Below are 13,291 nucleotides of genomic sequence, written 5' to 3'. Positions count from 1 at the left end.
GCTCCCAGTGGGAGGAGCCCAGGCAGGGTGGCAGAGGCTGCGCATTCAGAGGCCGCACATACACCCCCCACCCCCGTGCCCCATTTTGGGCGTGGAAACTTGCACCAAACTTTGCCAGCACAAACAGTCTGCCACTGCCACTCCTGCTCCTACCAGCCTTGAGCTTCAGGCAGCATCCAGCATGGCTGTTCACGCCGGCAAAGGTTGGTGAAACCCTCTCCAGCCACTTCTTCCAAGGGAGCATGATTGCTTCCCAGCCAGCGCACCTCTTACAGCTTACCGCACTCTCCTCCAGTCCTCCTGGGGGCAGCTCGCTTCCCCGCCAGCGGCTTCTCCTTCTCCTGGCTGCGAGGGATGAGGGGGCATGCCGGAACCCAGAAGAAAAGGAGCACAGCTGCCGGCTAGGCCGGGGATTCCCTGTCTCCCCGCCTGAGCAGCCCCAAGCCTGCAGCGGGGAGGGAGGGAAACTCCAGGCAGCTATTCCTGCTGCTGCCAGGGAAGTGGAAGTGCGTGAACCCCCGTTGCCAGGGGCAAGGAGGTGGTGGCGGCAAGGAGGGATGGGCCAGGGCTTCCTCCCTCCCTGCCAGAGGCTTGGGGCCACGCCAGAAGTCCATTCGGGTGGGGAGACAGGGAAGCTCTCAGCTCCAGTGGCAGGAGCAGCTGGCGGATCAGAGAGGGCAGCATCAGCTGTGGCAGCAGGTCATTCATGCTAGCAAAGAGGCAGCGGCAGCTCCTCATCCTCCTGCCAGCCTCATGCTCTGGTCAGCATCCAGCCAGCCATGCCTGGCATCCCCTTGCGGCAGCCCACGTATATCCCAGAAAGCACAGCTTCAGGGCCTTTCTTCGCAGTGTCGGTGACAAGGCAGGCAGGCAGGTGCAGGGGACCGACTGGGGGACACTTCTGGCTGGCAAGGGGGTGGATGTCTCAGGGCACGCATGTGCACTGGCCAGCTAGTCTTCTGTTTACTGGCACATGTGTGTGGGTGACAATCAGCTGGCCAGCTGCTGCACACCTGAAGGTCAGCTGATCATCGCACGTGCATGCGCACCAGTAACCAAAAGACTAGCTGGCTGATGCGCATGCATGCACTGGAAACCTGGAAGAGGAATGGGTGCCACCATGCGTGCCAGGCAAAACGGCTCTGTGTGCCACTTCCAGCACGCGTGCCATAGGTTCGTCATCCCAGGTATAGAACAACTCAAAGAAATAGTGTAAGATCAGAAGATGTGGAGAGACCTGGCCCACAGAATTGCCAAGAGTCAGATTCGACTGAACATATAACATCATCACCATTACTGAATAACCTATGGTCCCTTGCAAGTTATAAAATCTAGAAACAGACATTGATCCACATATTATGTAGGCTGTATTTGGAAAAATCCTCGGACTTCCTGCCAAAATGTATTTTCTATTGTGAAATGAGAGAACAGAAATTATTAAATACACGTACCCCTATTTAATTAAATCTAAGATATCTTATTTTGGATTAGAATAGATTCATTCTTTGTCTTCGCTTATATTTATGGAGTTCCTAACATGCCCTTTAAAAATCAAGCATAGCACTCATCCTTTAAAATGTTGCATATTTATGCTGTACAAAGCTCATCACAGTATAGCAAGGAATGATTCAATCAAATAACTCTAACTAAAGCCTTATTTTACACATATTTTCTAACACAATACTGGTTTGCTGTCAAATTCTTTTGAATCTAAGTTAAATTTGATTTACAAAAAGATGTTTTAATTTTGGTTTGGGTCAAACTAAGAAGTGATTTTAAGGTGCCTGCAGAAAATCAACAAAGGATCTACTGAATAAAAGAGACAGTAAAATAAAAACATAAAAATAAAAAATGTTTTCCTGTACAAAGAAGTCAGAAAGAGAAAGGTTATGATAGCTGATCATTTTGCTACACAGAAACTATTATTCTAATATTTTAAAGAGAAATTGCCCAAGTCATTTGGCTAGTTTTTTTTTTCCTAAAACAGATAACATATCCAATGTTGTTGTCAACTGCAGGTTGAATACATAAAACGTCTATTAAAGTTTAAATACTAGAGATATCAGAAACATTTTTATATAAATATAACAGACATTAGGAAAGTTTCTCTTAGGAAGGCATTTTCTAACTGATAGCATTAAAAAATGCAGTGTGCTAGTACTTCACTTTATCAGATGAGGGCTCCAAGAGGCACCACAAATTGCTGGGCATGAATTCTCTGAAAATATTTAATTATCCAAGTCTAACTGCTTTATTACAGAGCCAATTTGATGCATGGATTAAGGCATCAGACTAAAACTGGGAGACTGTGAATTCTAGTTCTGCTTGAGGCATAAAGCCAGGTGGATGATCTTGGGCCAGACACTTTCTGTCAGCTTTAGGAAAGAGGCAATGGCAAACCACTTCTGAAAAACCTAGCCAAGAAAACTGTAGGGACCTGTCCAGGTAATCTCTGAGAACTGGACACAATTGAACAGAAAAGTAAAAGCGCTTTATTAGAATGTCATACTGTACTTCTATTTTCTTCTCCCAAGCACAACCAAACTTACTTTATAAAATGATTATCTTCTTTTCCAACAGAGGATCCATGGGCTCTTATAACTTCTCTGGATGTTTTTGTGATTATACGAACACTACCACCACTGCTGTCAGCTTTTGTTAGTGAAGCTCTGGCAATGTCTTCTTTTGTCATGTACCTAAAATATTAAACACTTCTGAGCAAAAGCTAAAAACTGAGATGCAGAATTTTCAAACAGATGGCCCCCACAAGGTGATCCCTCTCTGCCAAGGGCAAACTACAGTATGGATTACTGATCATTATTTCTAAAATGTTAATGTTAGGTAAGGGTGTCTTACAAGGAAACAGATTTTAGATTCTGGATCCAAGTTTTTCTCACAAGATTTGTAAAATAGTCTGTTGGGAAGGAGCTATGTATAAAACAGTGGTCGAACAAATAGAAACTGAATTTCAGAACAAGGTTTTTCTTGGTATGTGTGGTAACCAGAAAATTTGTTTTTGGTATATGAACTATGGATTCCACAAATCCTCAACATTCAGAAATAGTCTATTTACTTACAAACTTTGTTTTAGCAGCCTAGTTTGGGGGGGGGGGAGACTTATTTTTTTAATTTTATTCTTGTTAGAAAAAGAATTAGAAAGCTTTCCTAATATTTTTATGGTTTATAAATGAACCCCAAAACTGAAAAATACATTATGAGGAATTTCTTATTATTGTCTCTTAAGAGTGATTATGTATTCAGCATTTTTAATTTCTCTAAACTTTATTTTAGCTTGTTCTACTTATGTTCTATTCGCAATTATGTTTTAGCACTCAAATCTGGAAAAAGAAATGATATATTTGTAGAACATTTGCTTCACAGAAGCTCTTCATCATGATACATGGTGGAAAAGTTACATCTGTACTGTGCAAATATATTGAGTGATGATCTGCTACTTATTAACAGCAGCCCATGTGGAATCTGTGGGATCTATACGTACAACACCAAGAATGAGATTTTAATGTCCTATTTTAGGACGAGGACCAGATTTTAAAAAGTTCTTTTTATATTTAGTTAAGATTTTTTATTTATTCAATTTCTACAGCCGCCCCTCTCAAGTCAATGAATCGTCAGCTTACAGTTCAAAAAATGTATTACAATTAAGACATTAAAAATATTTTAAAACTATAAAAACAATTAAAACATCCAAAATAAATATAGATGTCAGGCAAGATACTTGGCGAGTTAGCAATACAGCCAGGAAACTGGACCCAATCAACAGCCAGGTTTGGGAGCCCAGTTTTTAAGGCTTTACAAAAGGCTAACAGGGTTGGGGTGATTCTAATTCCAGAAAGTTGGAGCTGCTGCAGAAAACACTCGTTGTCTTGTCCCTCATCGTGTAGCCAACACTTGTTTGCCGATGAGATCTGCAGCATGCCCATTCTGCTAGATTAGGTTGGATGAGTAGAGACTTTTGGAAAAAAGGCAATCCCTCAGGTAACCTGTTCGCAAGTCATGTAGGACTTTAAAGCTGACAACCAGAACCATGAATTGCACCTGGAAACACACCAATAACCAATGCATCTCACACAAAAGTGGTGCTATGCATGCTGCATGTCTGGCATCATTTACCACCCACGCAGCCACATTGGGCATCAGTTAAAATGCTCTTCAGAGGCAGCTCCACATAAAGCATGTTAAAATAATAGTCTAAACAAGAGGTCACAAGAGCATGAGTTATTCTGAGCAGTCTCCCGGTTCAGTATAGGTGCAACTGGCGCACCACCCAAAGATGTGCAAAGGCCCTCCTAATCATGGTTGCAACCTGCTCTTCATGCAGAAGCTGTGAGTTTAGGAGGACCCCAGATTGCGCACCCGGTGTTTTGGGGTAGAAGGACCTCCAGAACTAGAGATGGAAGAACCTTTTCTTCATAGGGTTCAAATATCCATAGCCATTCTGTCTTGGTAGGGTGGAGTCAGAGCCCATTCCGCCCATCCGGTCCTCCAGATGTTAGGATAGCGATGTCAAGGGAACTGGGCAAAAGTTCTAAAGCTGGGTATCATCTGCATATTGATGATATCTCACCCCAAAATGGCAAACATAATCCATCCACCCATTGTCCCTAATAGCATTTCACTGTCCAGTTTGACTTTTTGCAGCAAGACCAGAACTGGAGATAAGACTTATCAAAAATGTCAAGTGGAACAATTGGGAAATGCAAACCTTGTGAAGGAAACCTTCCACTATTGTTGGGAAAAACACTTATTGTTGATTCCTCCCCCCCCCCCCAATTCAAAAAGCATTTTGGATACAAAGAAATTTAAAAAAGAAGAAAGATTGTCACTTCATTTAGCATCATCATGACGAAAGTACAATACAACTGCTTGAAAAGTAATACTTAGACCAGAGTAGAGAAGAGGCTAGCAGCACACACCGTTTGGTACTGGTGAGTTTGGCTTGTTGTTTAGACAGTATTTCTTCAGCAGCAAGAACAGGATTAGAAAAAATCTGGCCACTTTTTCTGATAATTCTCTGTCTCATGGCTGTTAGACTATTCCATTCTCTCACAAACCTCAGTATCTAGAAAAGAATGGTTATTCCTAATAATTATACATTAAAACTGTGAAGATTTTATTTTGAAACATACACCCAAAAGACAACAGTGGGTTTTTAAATCGTTTTAACCAATGACGTGGTCTTTATGTCATTTACCTGTACAAACATTCAACGATTTCAAAGATAAATGAAGTTTTTCTTAATATAGCAGCAGCCTCAGTATTGATGGGATATAGAACCCCAGAAGCAGAGGAGAAGTCAGTAACATCCAATCTCTGTAGATCAGAAAATGCCTACTGAGCCAGGCCCTCACCTCCACTATTGCATCACAAATCACAGCAGAGAGAAAGACAAGCGGGTGAGCATTAGTGTAGCTTTGAAGCGGACGTGGCCATGGAACTTAAATTCTCTTGATAAATTTCTTTTCCCATCCATTTCAACCAGCATGCTAAGAGCTATGCTTGTCAACAATTGGGCAGCCATAGATTATCCTGCTTTGATCATTCTAGAGGTTAGCAAATATATACATTCATTCAATCACGGATGTAGATATATAGCCCAGTGGATCGATACTGGGTGACAAGCAAGAATTTCTCTGCTCAAATTCTGTCTTTCTCAAACATTTATTACACTAGGTGACATTAAGCAAACCATTTTCTTAGCCTCAGTCTCTTCAACTAGAAATGATCTTCCATTATGCATTCCTTGCATGCACTGTACAAATGTTAGTGTTTGCATTTAGCAGAAAGACTCCTGTGTATTGCTAGTGTGTCTTTGACACCTCCGAAAGTAGAAAAGGCTTTATCGTTCTTGTACATACATACACTTGGTCATAAAATATTAATTGGCACCTATTATTTTATATTTTGCTTTGCAATACAGGAGCAGCTGATGACTGAAGCAATCAACACTTCTGTATTTTCAGATGTTCTTGCAATATGATGGGGGCCGAGGGGGAATCCACTAGAGCCTCATTTGGGTTTTCAGAAACAAACATTTGTAAGTTTTTGTGTTTTCTGTCAGATCCCAAAAGTCAAACAGTTAATTACATCAATTAAATCAATGCAATTGTGTAGTAAAGCATAGGTGACAATAAGTAGGAAGCGCAGCAAATGGTTCAACATCAAACACAGTGGTGAAATGCACTTACCTTCGCTACTGGTTCAGTAGTGTGAGTGCGCATGCGCTATACTTGCACCTCTTCTGTGCATGCTCAGAGCCTTCTGCGCATGGGCAGAGGGTAAAATATGGGAGGTAATGACATCCCGGCGGGTAAATGGAGCATCCTGTCGCCAGCGCTACCGGTTCATGCGAGCCAGATAGATCCAGCCGGATTTCACCGCTGATCAAGCATGAAGACATAGGACTGTGATGGCGAACCTATGGCACACGTGCCAGAGGTGGCACGCAGAGCCCTCTCTGTGAGCACGCGTGCCGTTGCCAGCTGGTCTTTGTGCGCACCGGAGTGCCAGAAACCAGAAGACCAGCACGCACGCACCAGCCACCTGGTCTTCGGGTTTCCGGCACTCCAGCGCATGCGAAGACCAGCTGGTGCCCCAAAAACCCAAAGACCAGATGGCTGGAGCTCTGGTGTTCTGGTGTTTCCGGAGCTCTGGTGTTCACACGCATGTTCCAGTTTAGGCACTCGAAAAGGTTCACCATCACTGACATAGGATGTTTGGTGTTCTTTTTGAATCAAAGATTGATAGATGGATGAATGGATAGATTATAAGGAAATCCTGAGATAGTGGTCAGGGACACAAATGTGCAGGCATTTATGCATGCAGATATTGTCATATTGGTAAGAATGTGAATAATTTTGCAAAACAATACGAGACAGCGTGTAGCACTGAGGTGTACAGATCTGACCATTAGTTTATCAAAGAGCAGGGTAATTTGTTTGACAGGGGAAATCAAATGAAAATTGCAAGTTATATGTAAATGGCTAAAAGCTAAAGTAGTAAAGTAAATGAATTTGTGTACTTTTACAGCATATCAGAAAAAATAGGGAAATTGAATTTTCAAGCTATACCTACGCTGGTAGAAAGATAATGGGTAATACATAGTCTATCATGGGAATGTTTGTCAAAAGAAGTAAAAGAAGCAAAAAAGAAAGACGCTATGTATAAGAGTGTGCTTCTGTCTGTTCTCTTAAATGAAAATGTCAGTATTTCAGGAAAAGCATTGAAGTTGAATATAATGCAGACAGGTTACAAGAATCAAGGAGAGACAGATGATAATAAATGTGGAGCTAATGCAAAAGTGACTGATCAGTACTAAAGAAATACATCAAAGTGGTTTGTACATACAGAGAGAATGAAATAGGCTTGAATTATTAAACAAATACAGGAAGGAAGAGTGAATGTGAAGAGGTGAAGAAGGCTGAGAAGTTGTGGCTGAATGGATGAGATCCAAAAAAAAGACAAGAGGTGAAAAATTTAAAGCCACTAAAACGAATTGGCATAGGAATGTGGTGAAAACAGTTAATGGTGGTAGCATAAGCATAATTCAATTTTATTTTTATTCCTTTTTCTTAACTTTTGCTTTTATATGCCTTTGCTTACTCCTCTTATTGGTATCAACATTATGATTATTATTACTCTGTTGCTTTGCATGTACACTGAGTTTCTGCAGCGGAGACAAATTTCTTGTGTCTAATCAGATGACCAAATAAAGTATTCCATTCCCATTCCCGTTCTATTCTATATTATTTGTTCCTCTTCTTCTGGGCCCTGCAGAATGTTACTTACCATGAAAGGGAAAAGCATGAGTAAGTATTATGAGTACATATGAAATTAAGCAATTTAGTCCTTGAACAGAGAATGTATGGAGTGTTTTTCTTCCCCCAAAAAATGGAATAGGTATCACTAAACAAAAACAACACTTAGAAATCAATTTAAGTCACTATAGTCAAAATATATACTTTGGGGTTTATTTGTAGCTTTATCAAGAATCATGGAATTAAACTTACCAGTGTACGGTTCTGTTTTTGTTGAAAACATGCTGGTAAATCTTCCCAGTTGCCTACTTTTATATCAAGTGGAATGAAATTGCAATTGAGAGGCTCTCCATCCTGGATAATCAAATAACAGACACTTAATATCTTAGATCAGGAAATTATTCAGTCTGCTAATGGTTTTAAGGAAGAACTAGTTATTTACACGTAAGTGAAGTGCCTATCTGTCACATGGACTACGTCTCTGAGTACACATTACTTCTCTATGTAAGAGGCAATGTGGAAACTTGTAGAATACGGACTTCTTGTTGTGCGTGCCACTTTTTGTACTCAGCACAGCTCACATTAAACCCTCTCATTTTTGCAGAGACTGACATAGTAAAATTGAGATTAATATCATTTGATCAGAAGTGGGGCACAAGGATATCTATGATAGATGTCATAGATAAGTAACTGGTTCTTTGGTTGGAATCTGTAATTCACACATGGATGACCTAGTTTATTAATAATAATATAATAATAACAGAGTTGGAAGGGACCTTGGAGGTCTTCTAGTCCAACCCCCTGCCCAGGCAGAAAACCCTATACCATCTCAGACAGATGGTTATCCAAAGTTTTCTTAAAAATTTCCAGTGTTGGAGCATTTACAACTTCTGCAGTCAAGTTGTTCCACTGAGTAATTGTTCTAACTGTCAGGAAATTTCTCCTTAGTTCTAAGTTGCTTCTTTCCCTGATTAGTTTCCATCCATTGCTTCTTGTTCTACCCTCAGGTGCTTTGGAGAATAGTTTGACTTCCTCTTCTTTGTGGCAACCCCTGAAATATTGGAACATTCCTATCATGTCTCCCCTAGTCCTTCTTTTCATTAAACTAGGCATACCCAGTTCCTGCAACCGTTTTTCATGTTTTAGCCTCCAGTCCCCTAATCATCTTTGTTGCTCTTCTCTGCACTCTTTTTAGAGTCTCAACATCTTTTTTACATCGTGGCAACCAAAACTGAATGCAGTATTCCAAGTGTGGCCTTACCAAGACATTATAAAGTGGTATTAACACTTCACGTGATCTTGATTCTATCCCTCTGTTTATGCAGCCCAGAACTGTGTTGGCTTTTTTGGCAGCTGCTGCACACTGCTGGCTCATATGTAAATGGTTGTCCACTAGGTCTCCAAGATCGCTCTCACAGTTACTACTATTTAGCAAGATACCACATATATGGTACCTGTGCATTTTGGGTTTTTTGCCTAAATGTAGAACCTTACTTTTTTCACTGTTGAATTTCATTTTGTTAGATAGCGCCCAATGTTCAAGTCTGTCAAGATCTTTCTGTAACTTGAGCCTATCTTCTGGAGTGTTGGCTATTCCTGCCAGCTTGGTGTCATCTGCAAATTTGATGAGTTCCCCATCTATCCCCTTGTCCAAGTCATTGATGAAGATGTTGAAGAGTACTGGGCCTAAAACAGAGCCTTGGGGTACTCCACTGCATACTTCCCTCCATGTGGATGTAGTTCCATTGAGGACTACATGTTGAGTGCGGTTGGTCAGCCAGTTACGAATCCATCTGGTGGTGGTGCTGTCTAACCCACATTTTTCTACTTTATCTAGTAGTAGGTTATGGTCTATTACTTGGAGAAAGGTGTGATAATCATGTTGATTGAATTAAATTTGCTAAAGACTGTCTACTAGGTCAGCTTAAAATGGATGGAGCTTAAAATCTGCTTTGAAGAGACCAAAATATATCTTCCCAGGACAGAGATGTCCTGAGGACATGATAGCAACGTTATAGGAAGGTGCTGTTTATGGGAATATTCTAAGCAACAACTAACTCAGTTAGGTTGAAAATTACATTATCTAGAGGGGAAAAGCAAGAATGGGTGGAAAGCCAGTACTCATAGTGGATTGTATTGCTATATCATGGAATGCTCCAGGAATTGTACACTAGCTGAATTGAGATAGTAATATAGTTGATACTGCAATATCCAGTGGTCAATCTTAAAAGAGAATGACTCAGTGAGAAACCACAGAACTGATAGAAACTAGAAAAAGGTGTTCCCAGCGGCAAAAAATAAGTATGCTTATTCAACTTCTCTCCTCAGTTTCCATCAACCCCTTTTAACTTATGTCCCTCAAAACTCAGCCTCTTTGAAGCAGTTCCATTCAACAACCTATAGTTTTATAGTCCTTCAAGAATGCTTTTTAGAGGGCATAGATTTGTACCAATTAGAATTCTACATGTGCTTCTTTGAAACCAAAATTAATTTCCCACCTTTGTGTAGACATAAATTCGGTCAGTATTCCTACTTGCATAGAACATTAGACTATGATATGTTAGGATGGATTCTGAATCGTTTGAATGCTCTGTAAATAAAAATGATTTGAGTTTTATTACAAAATAATTTTACTTTCACCTCGTTATAACAATTATGATAATGAAGATGCCATTGCACAAGCACGTTCCACCTGATTTACCAGGAAATTTCCTAGGAAGCAACTACATCCTTAGATCCTACCTAGTCTGTTGTGGCACAGGGGTTATCTAGTACTTGATAGATTTATGTAACCTGGTGATTCAACCTATAACTGCAACGCTTACAACCAAAGTTCCAATCTGAATGATAGTTATAAGCCAAGGACTACTGTATCTAAAATAACTTAAATGAGGCCTAACTCTCACCAAAACCACATGAAAAAAACCTTTGAGGAAGTACCTTTATATTAAGTGGCCAATGTTGGATCTTTTCATTTACTCAAGAAATAAGGATAATAGTAACTAATTCTATCTCATATTTATAATTCCCAGTAGAAACAGAGAACAATAATAGTCTATTGTAGTAAATATTGAATTGAATTGATCTAAACCTAGATCCAGAGTGTCGAACTCGTGGCTGGATGAGTCACGGGCTGGCCATGCCTACTCCTGGTTTAGCGAAGGGGGGGCGAGAAGTCACGATGTCACGTGACGACAACATGACACCGCGAGTTTGACACCCCTGCCCTAGATATACCAAAAACACAGCTCTGGTTTTTTTTCTCTATGGCAGTGTCCTGAGGAGGTAAAAGATTATTATTGGAAATATATTAAGATATTATATAATATTTTTATTATTATGTATCACTAGCATGTCAAAGTTCATCCTTATCTGATATGTCCAAAGCCAACTGTATGCATTAAAGCTATGTATAAATTAATTCTTCTTCTTTTTTTATGACTTGAACTCCATGGGCAAGTTCTTGCTGTTTTCTTGGTAACATTTTCAGAAATTGTTTGCTGCTGCCTTCTTCCTACCATTGAGGGATAAGCAACTGACCCAAAGTCACCTACTCCCTGCCTAAGGCAGAACTAGAACTCAAGAGTCTACCAGTTTCTAATGCAGTTACTTTAACGACTAAGTTAAACTGGCTCACACTTCTAATTTAGCAGATGAATATTCTGTGATATTTTTTAAAGTGTAATCTTGTTATAGAGAGAGATAACTATGTTAATCAAGTTAATTTTGGTAGACAACTACGATTTTTCCAATAGGACATTTTCTTGCATTGTCTAAATTCCCAGAATGCAAACTATAGCCCTGCCATCGTCTCCAAAATGTACTGAGGGCATCTTGTAAGTCTTTCTAAGCACTGTATTCAATAACAGAAGAAAGGAAGAGCCAACAAGTGTTTACATTATTCTTTGTAGTTTTGTGTTCCGATGTTGAACAACTTGACTTCCACTACTGAACCAAGTCTCCCCATCCCTCTCATTCCCCTACATTCTGCACTTCAAATTGGCTCCAAACTCTTAAGACTAAATAGAAATTTCCTCACCATTTAAACATTTTGCAAATGTTACACACACTGATCACTGTGGGAAAAGCTGATAATTCTCAAACTTCTAGATTTACATGCTCATGAACATGTAATAATTAATGCCAGAAGGAAGGCAATATTTATTACCTTCTTTGACTTCTTGCTTGCAGCAGTCCAATTTTTTATTTGTTTTTTCCTTTATCATCTCAATACCATTAAGTTGTATGTTGTTTTTGATTGCATTTCCATCTTCATTTTTAGCAGAGAGAAAACCAATTTGACTTTCCTTTTGTGTAACTGTGAATGTTAAAAAGCAAGAAGGAATAACAATTATATAATACGTTGTTGGGAAAGGTACATTTCTGTTATAAAGTCTATTACTTAGTTCTCAAGAGAAGAGTAGCAGTTAATTGTAGTTAACCATAAGTAATTACATAGATGATTCTCAAATTAAAGAAGAAGAGGATACGTGCCTGCAAAATTACTTCTCTTACGTTCATACATAGTAACTAAGGGTACAAAAATAACAGCATAGTCACCAAACATCTAGCAATTTTTTTAAATTGTTTATTAAAAAATTAAAAGAACAGAATAAAAAGCTACATAAAATAAAAAGGCTGATAAAGACAGAGTGGAAAAAGAATAAAAATACTAAATAAAGTTTTCCATTATAATAAAATTTGAAATATTTTATTTCATTAATTGTCTAGAATTATGTATTATGCCATGTTAAACTATAACTAGAATCCAATAACACTTTAAATGTATTAATATTGATATCTTCCCTATTTATAAGTATTAAAAAAAAGAAAAAATTAAACAAGCAAAAAGATAAGAAAAACGTGACAAAAATAAAAAAGGTGAAAAAAACCTATAAACTACTTTATTTAAATTGTCTTCCATTGTACCCATTTATTAACTGCATCAATATATTTGTAAAGACTGCAACTGTTTCTAATTACTTTCTTTACATCTATTATTACCTCTGTTGCATCTAGCAATGTTATGTTTTGGTACTACCACAGATTTAATACTTGAATAAATAACAATAGCATATACTAAATGAAGGAAATACCTACATATACATCTCCCTGTCCAAACCTCCAAGAATTAGCATAGAACTTTTTAAATGTCAGAGACAGGGTAATTATAGAATATTTGCAAAATATTCATATTAGCCATTTTTTTTCTCATAACAACCCTGTAATCATCAGGGTGGAGTCTGGTGACTGGAGTCAAGCATTTACTGGCCAGATGCTCTTCCTGATGCCTACATGGAGTTCGCAGCAGATATTTTCTCGTTGCGCTGAGACAGAAATATCTGCCGCTACCTAGGATCGAACTCACAGCCTTCTGATTGTGAGGTGAGAACCCCACCTCTAGACCACCACGCCGCTCATTCGCAATACTTTGTAAAATTAAATGTAATTATTTTAGGCTTCAATTCAACTGAATTTAGCTTTTGTGCTGGTCCCACATTTTTCCTACTAACAAC

At 39.2% G+C, this 13,291-nt stretch overlaps 1 protein-coding gene across 1 annotated transcript in view; it reads right to left on the bottom strand.

Annotated features, from left to right (window-relative positions):
• The window catches only part of ZRANB3 (zinc finger RANBP2-type containing 3), a 70,278-nt gene that overhangs the window by 2,630 nt on the left and 54,357 nt on the right, over window positions 1-13,291 (bottom strand). The window contains 5 exon segments of the mRNA XM_058194014.1: window positions 2,550-2,696; window positions 4,935-5,080; window positions 8,028-8,129; window positions 10,274-10,365; window positions 11,944-12,093. Of these exon segments, the coding sequence (XP_058049997.1) occupies window positions 2,550-2,696; window positions 4,935-5,080; window positions 8,028-8,129; window positions 10,274-10,365; window positions 11,944-12,093 (637 nt within the window).

Source organism: Ahaetulla prasina, chromosome 1 (genome assembly GCF_028640845.1).
Source record: "Ahaetulla prasina isolate Xishuangbanna chromosome 1, ASM2864084v1, whole genome shotgun sequence".
NCBI classification, from domain to species: Eukaryota; Metazoa; Chordata; class Lepidosauria; order Squamata; family Colubridae; genus Ahaetulla; species Ahaetulla prasina.
The sequence above is the reverse complement of the archived record's forward strand: the minus strand, read 5'-3'. Positions and strand labels throughout refer to the sequence as shown.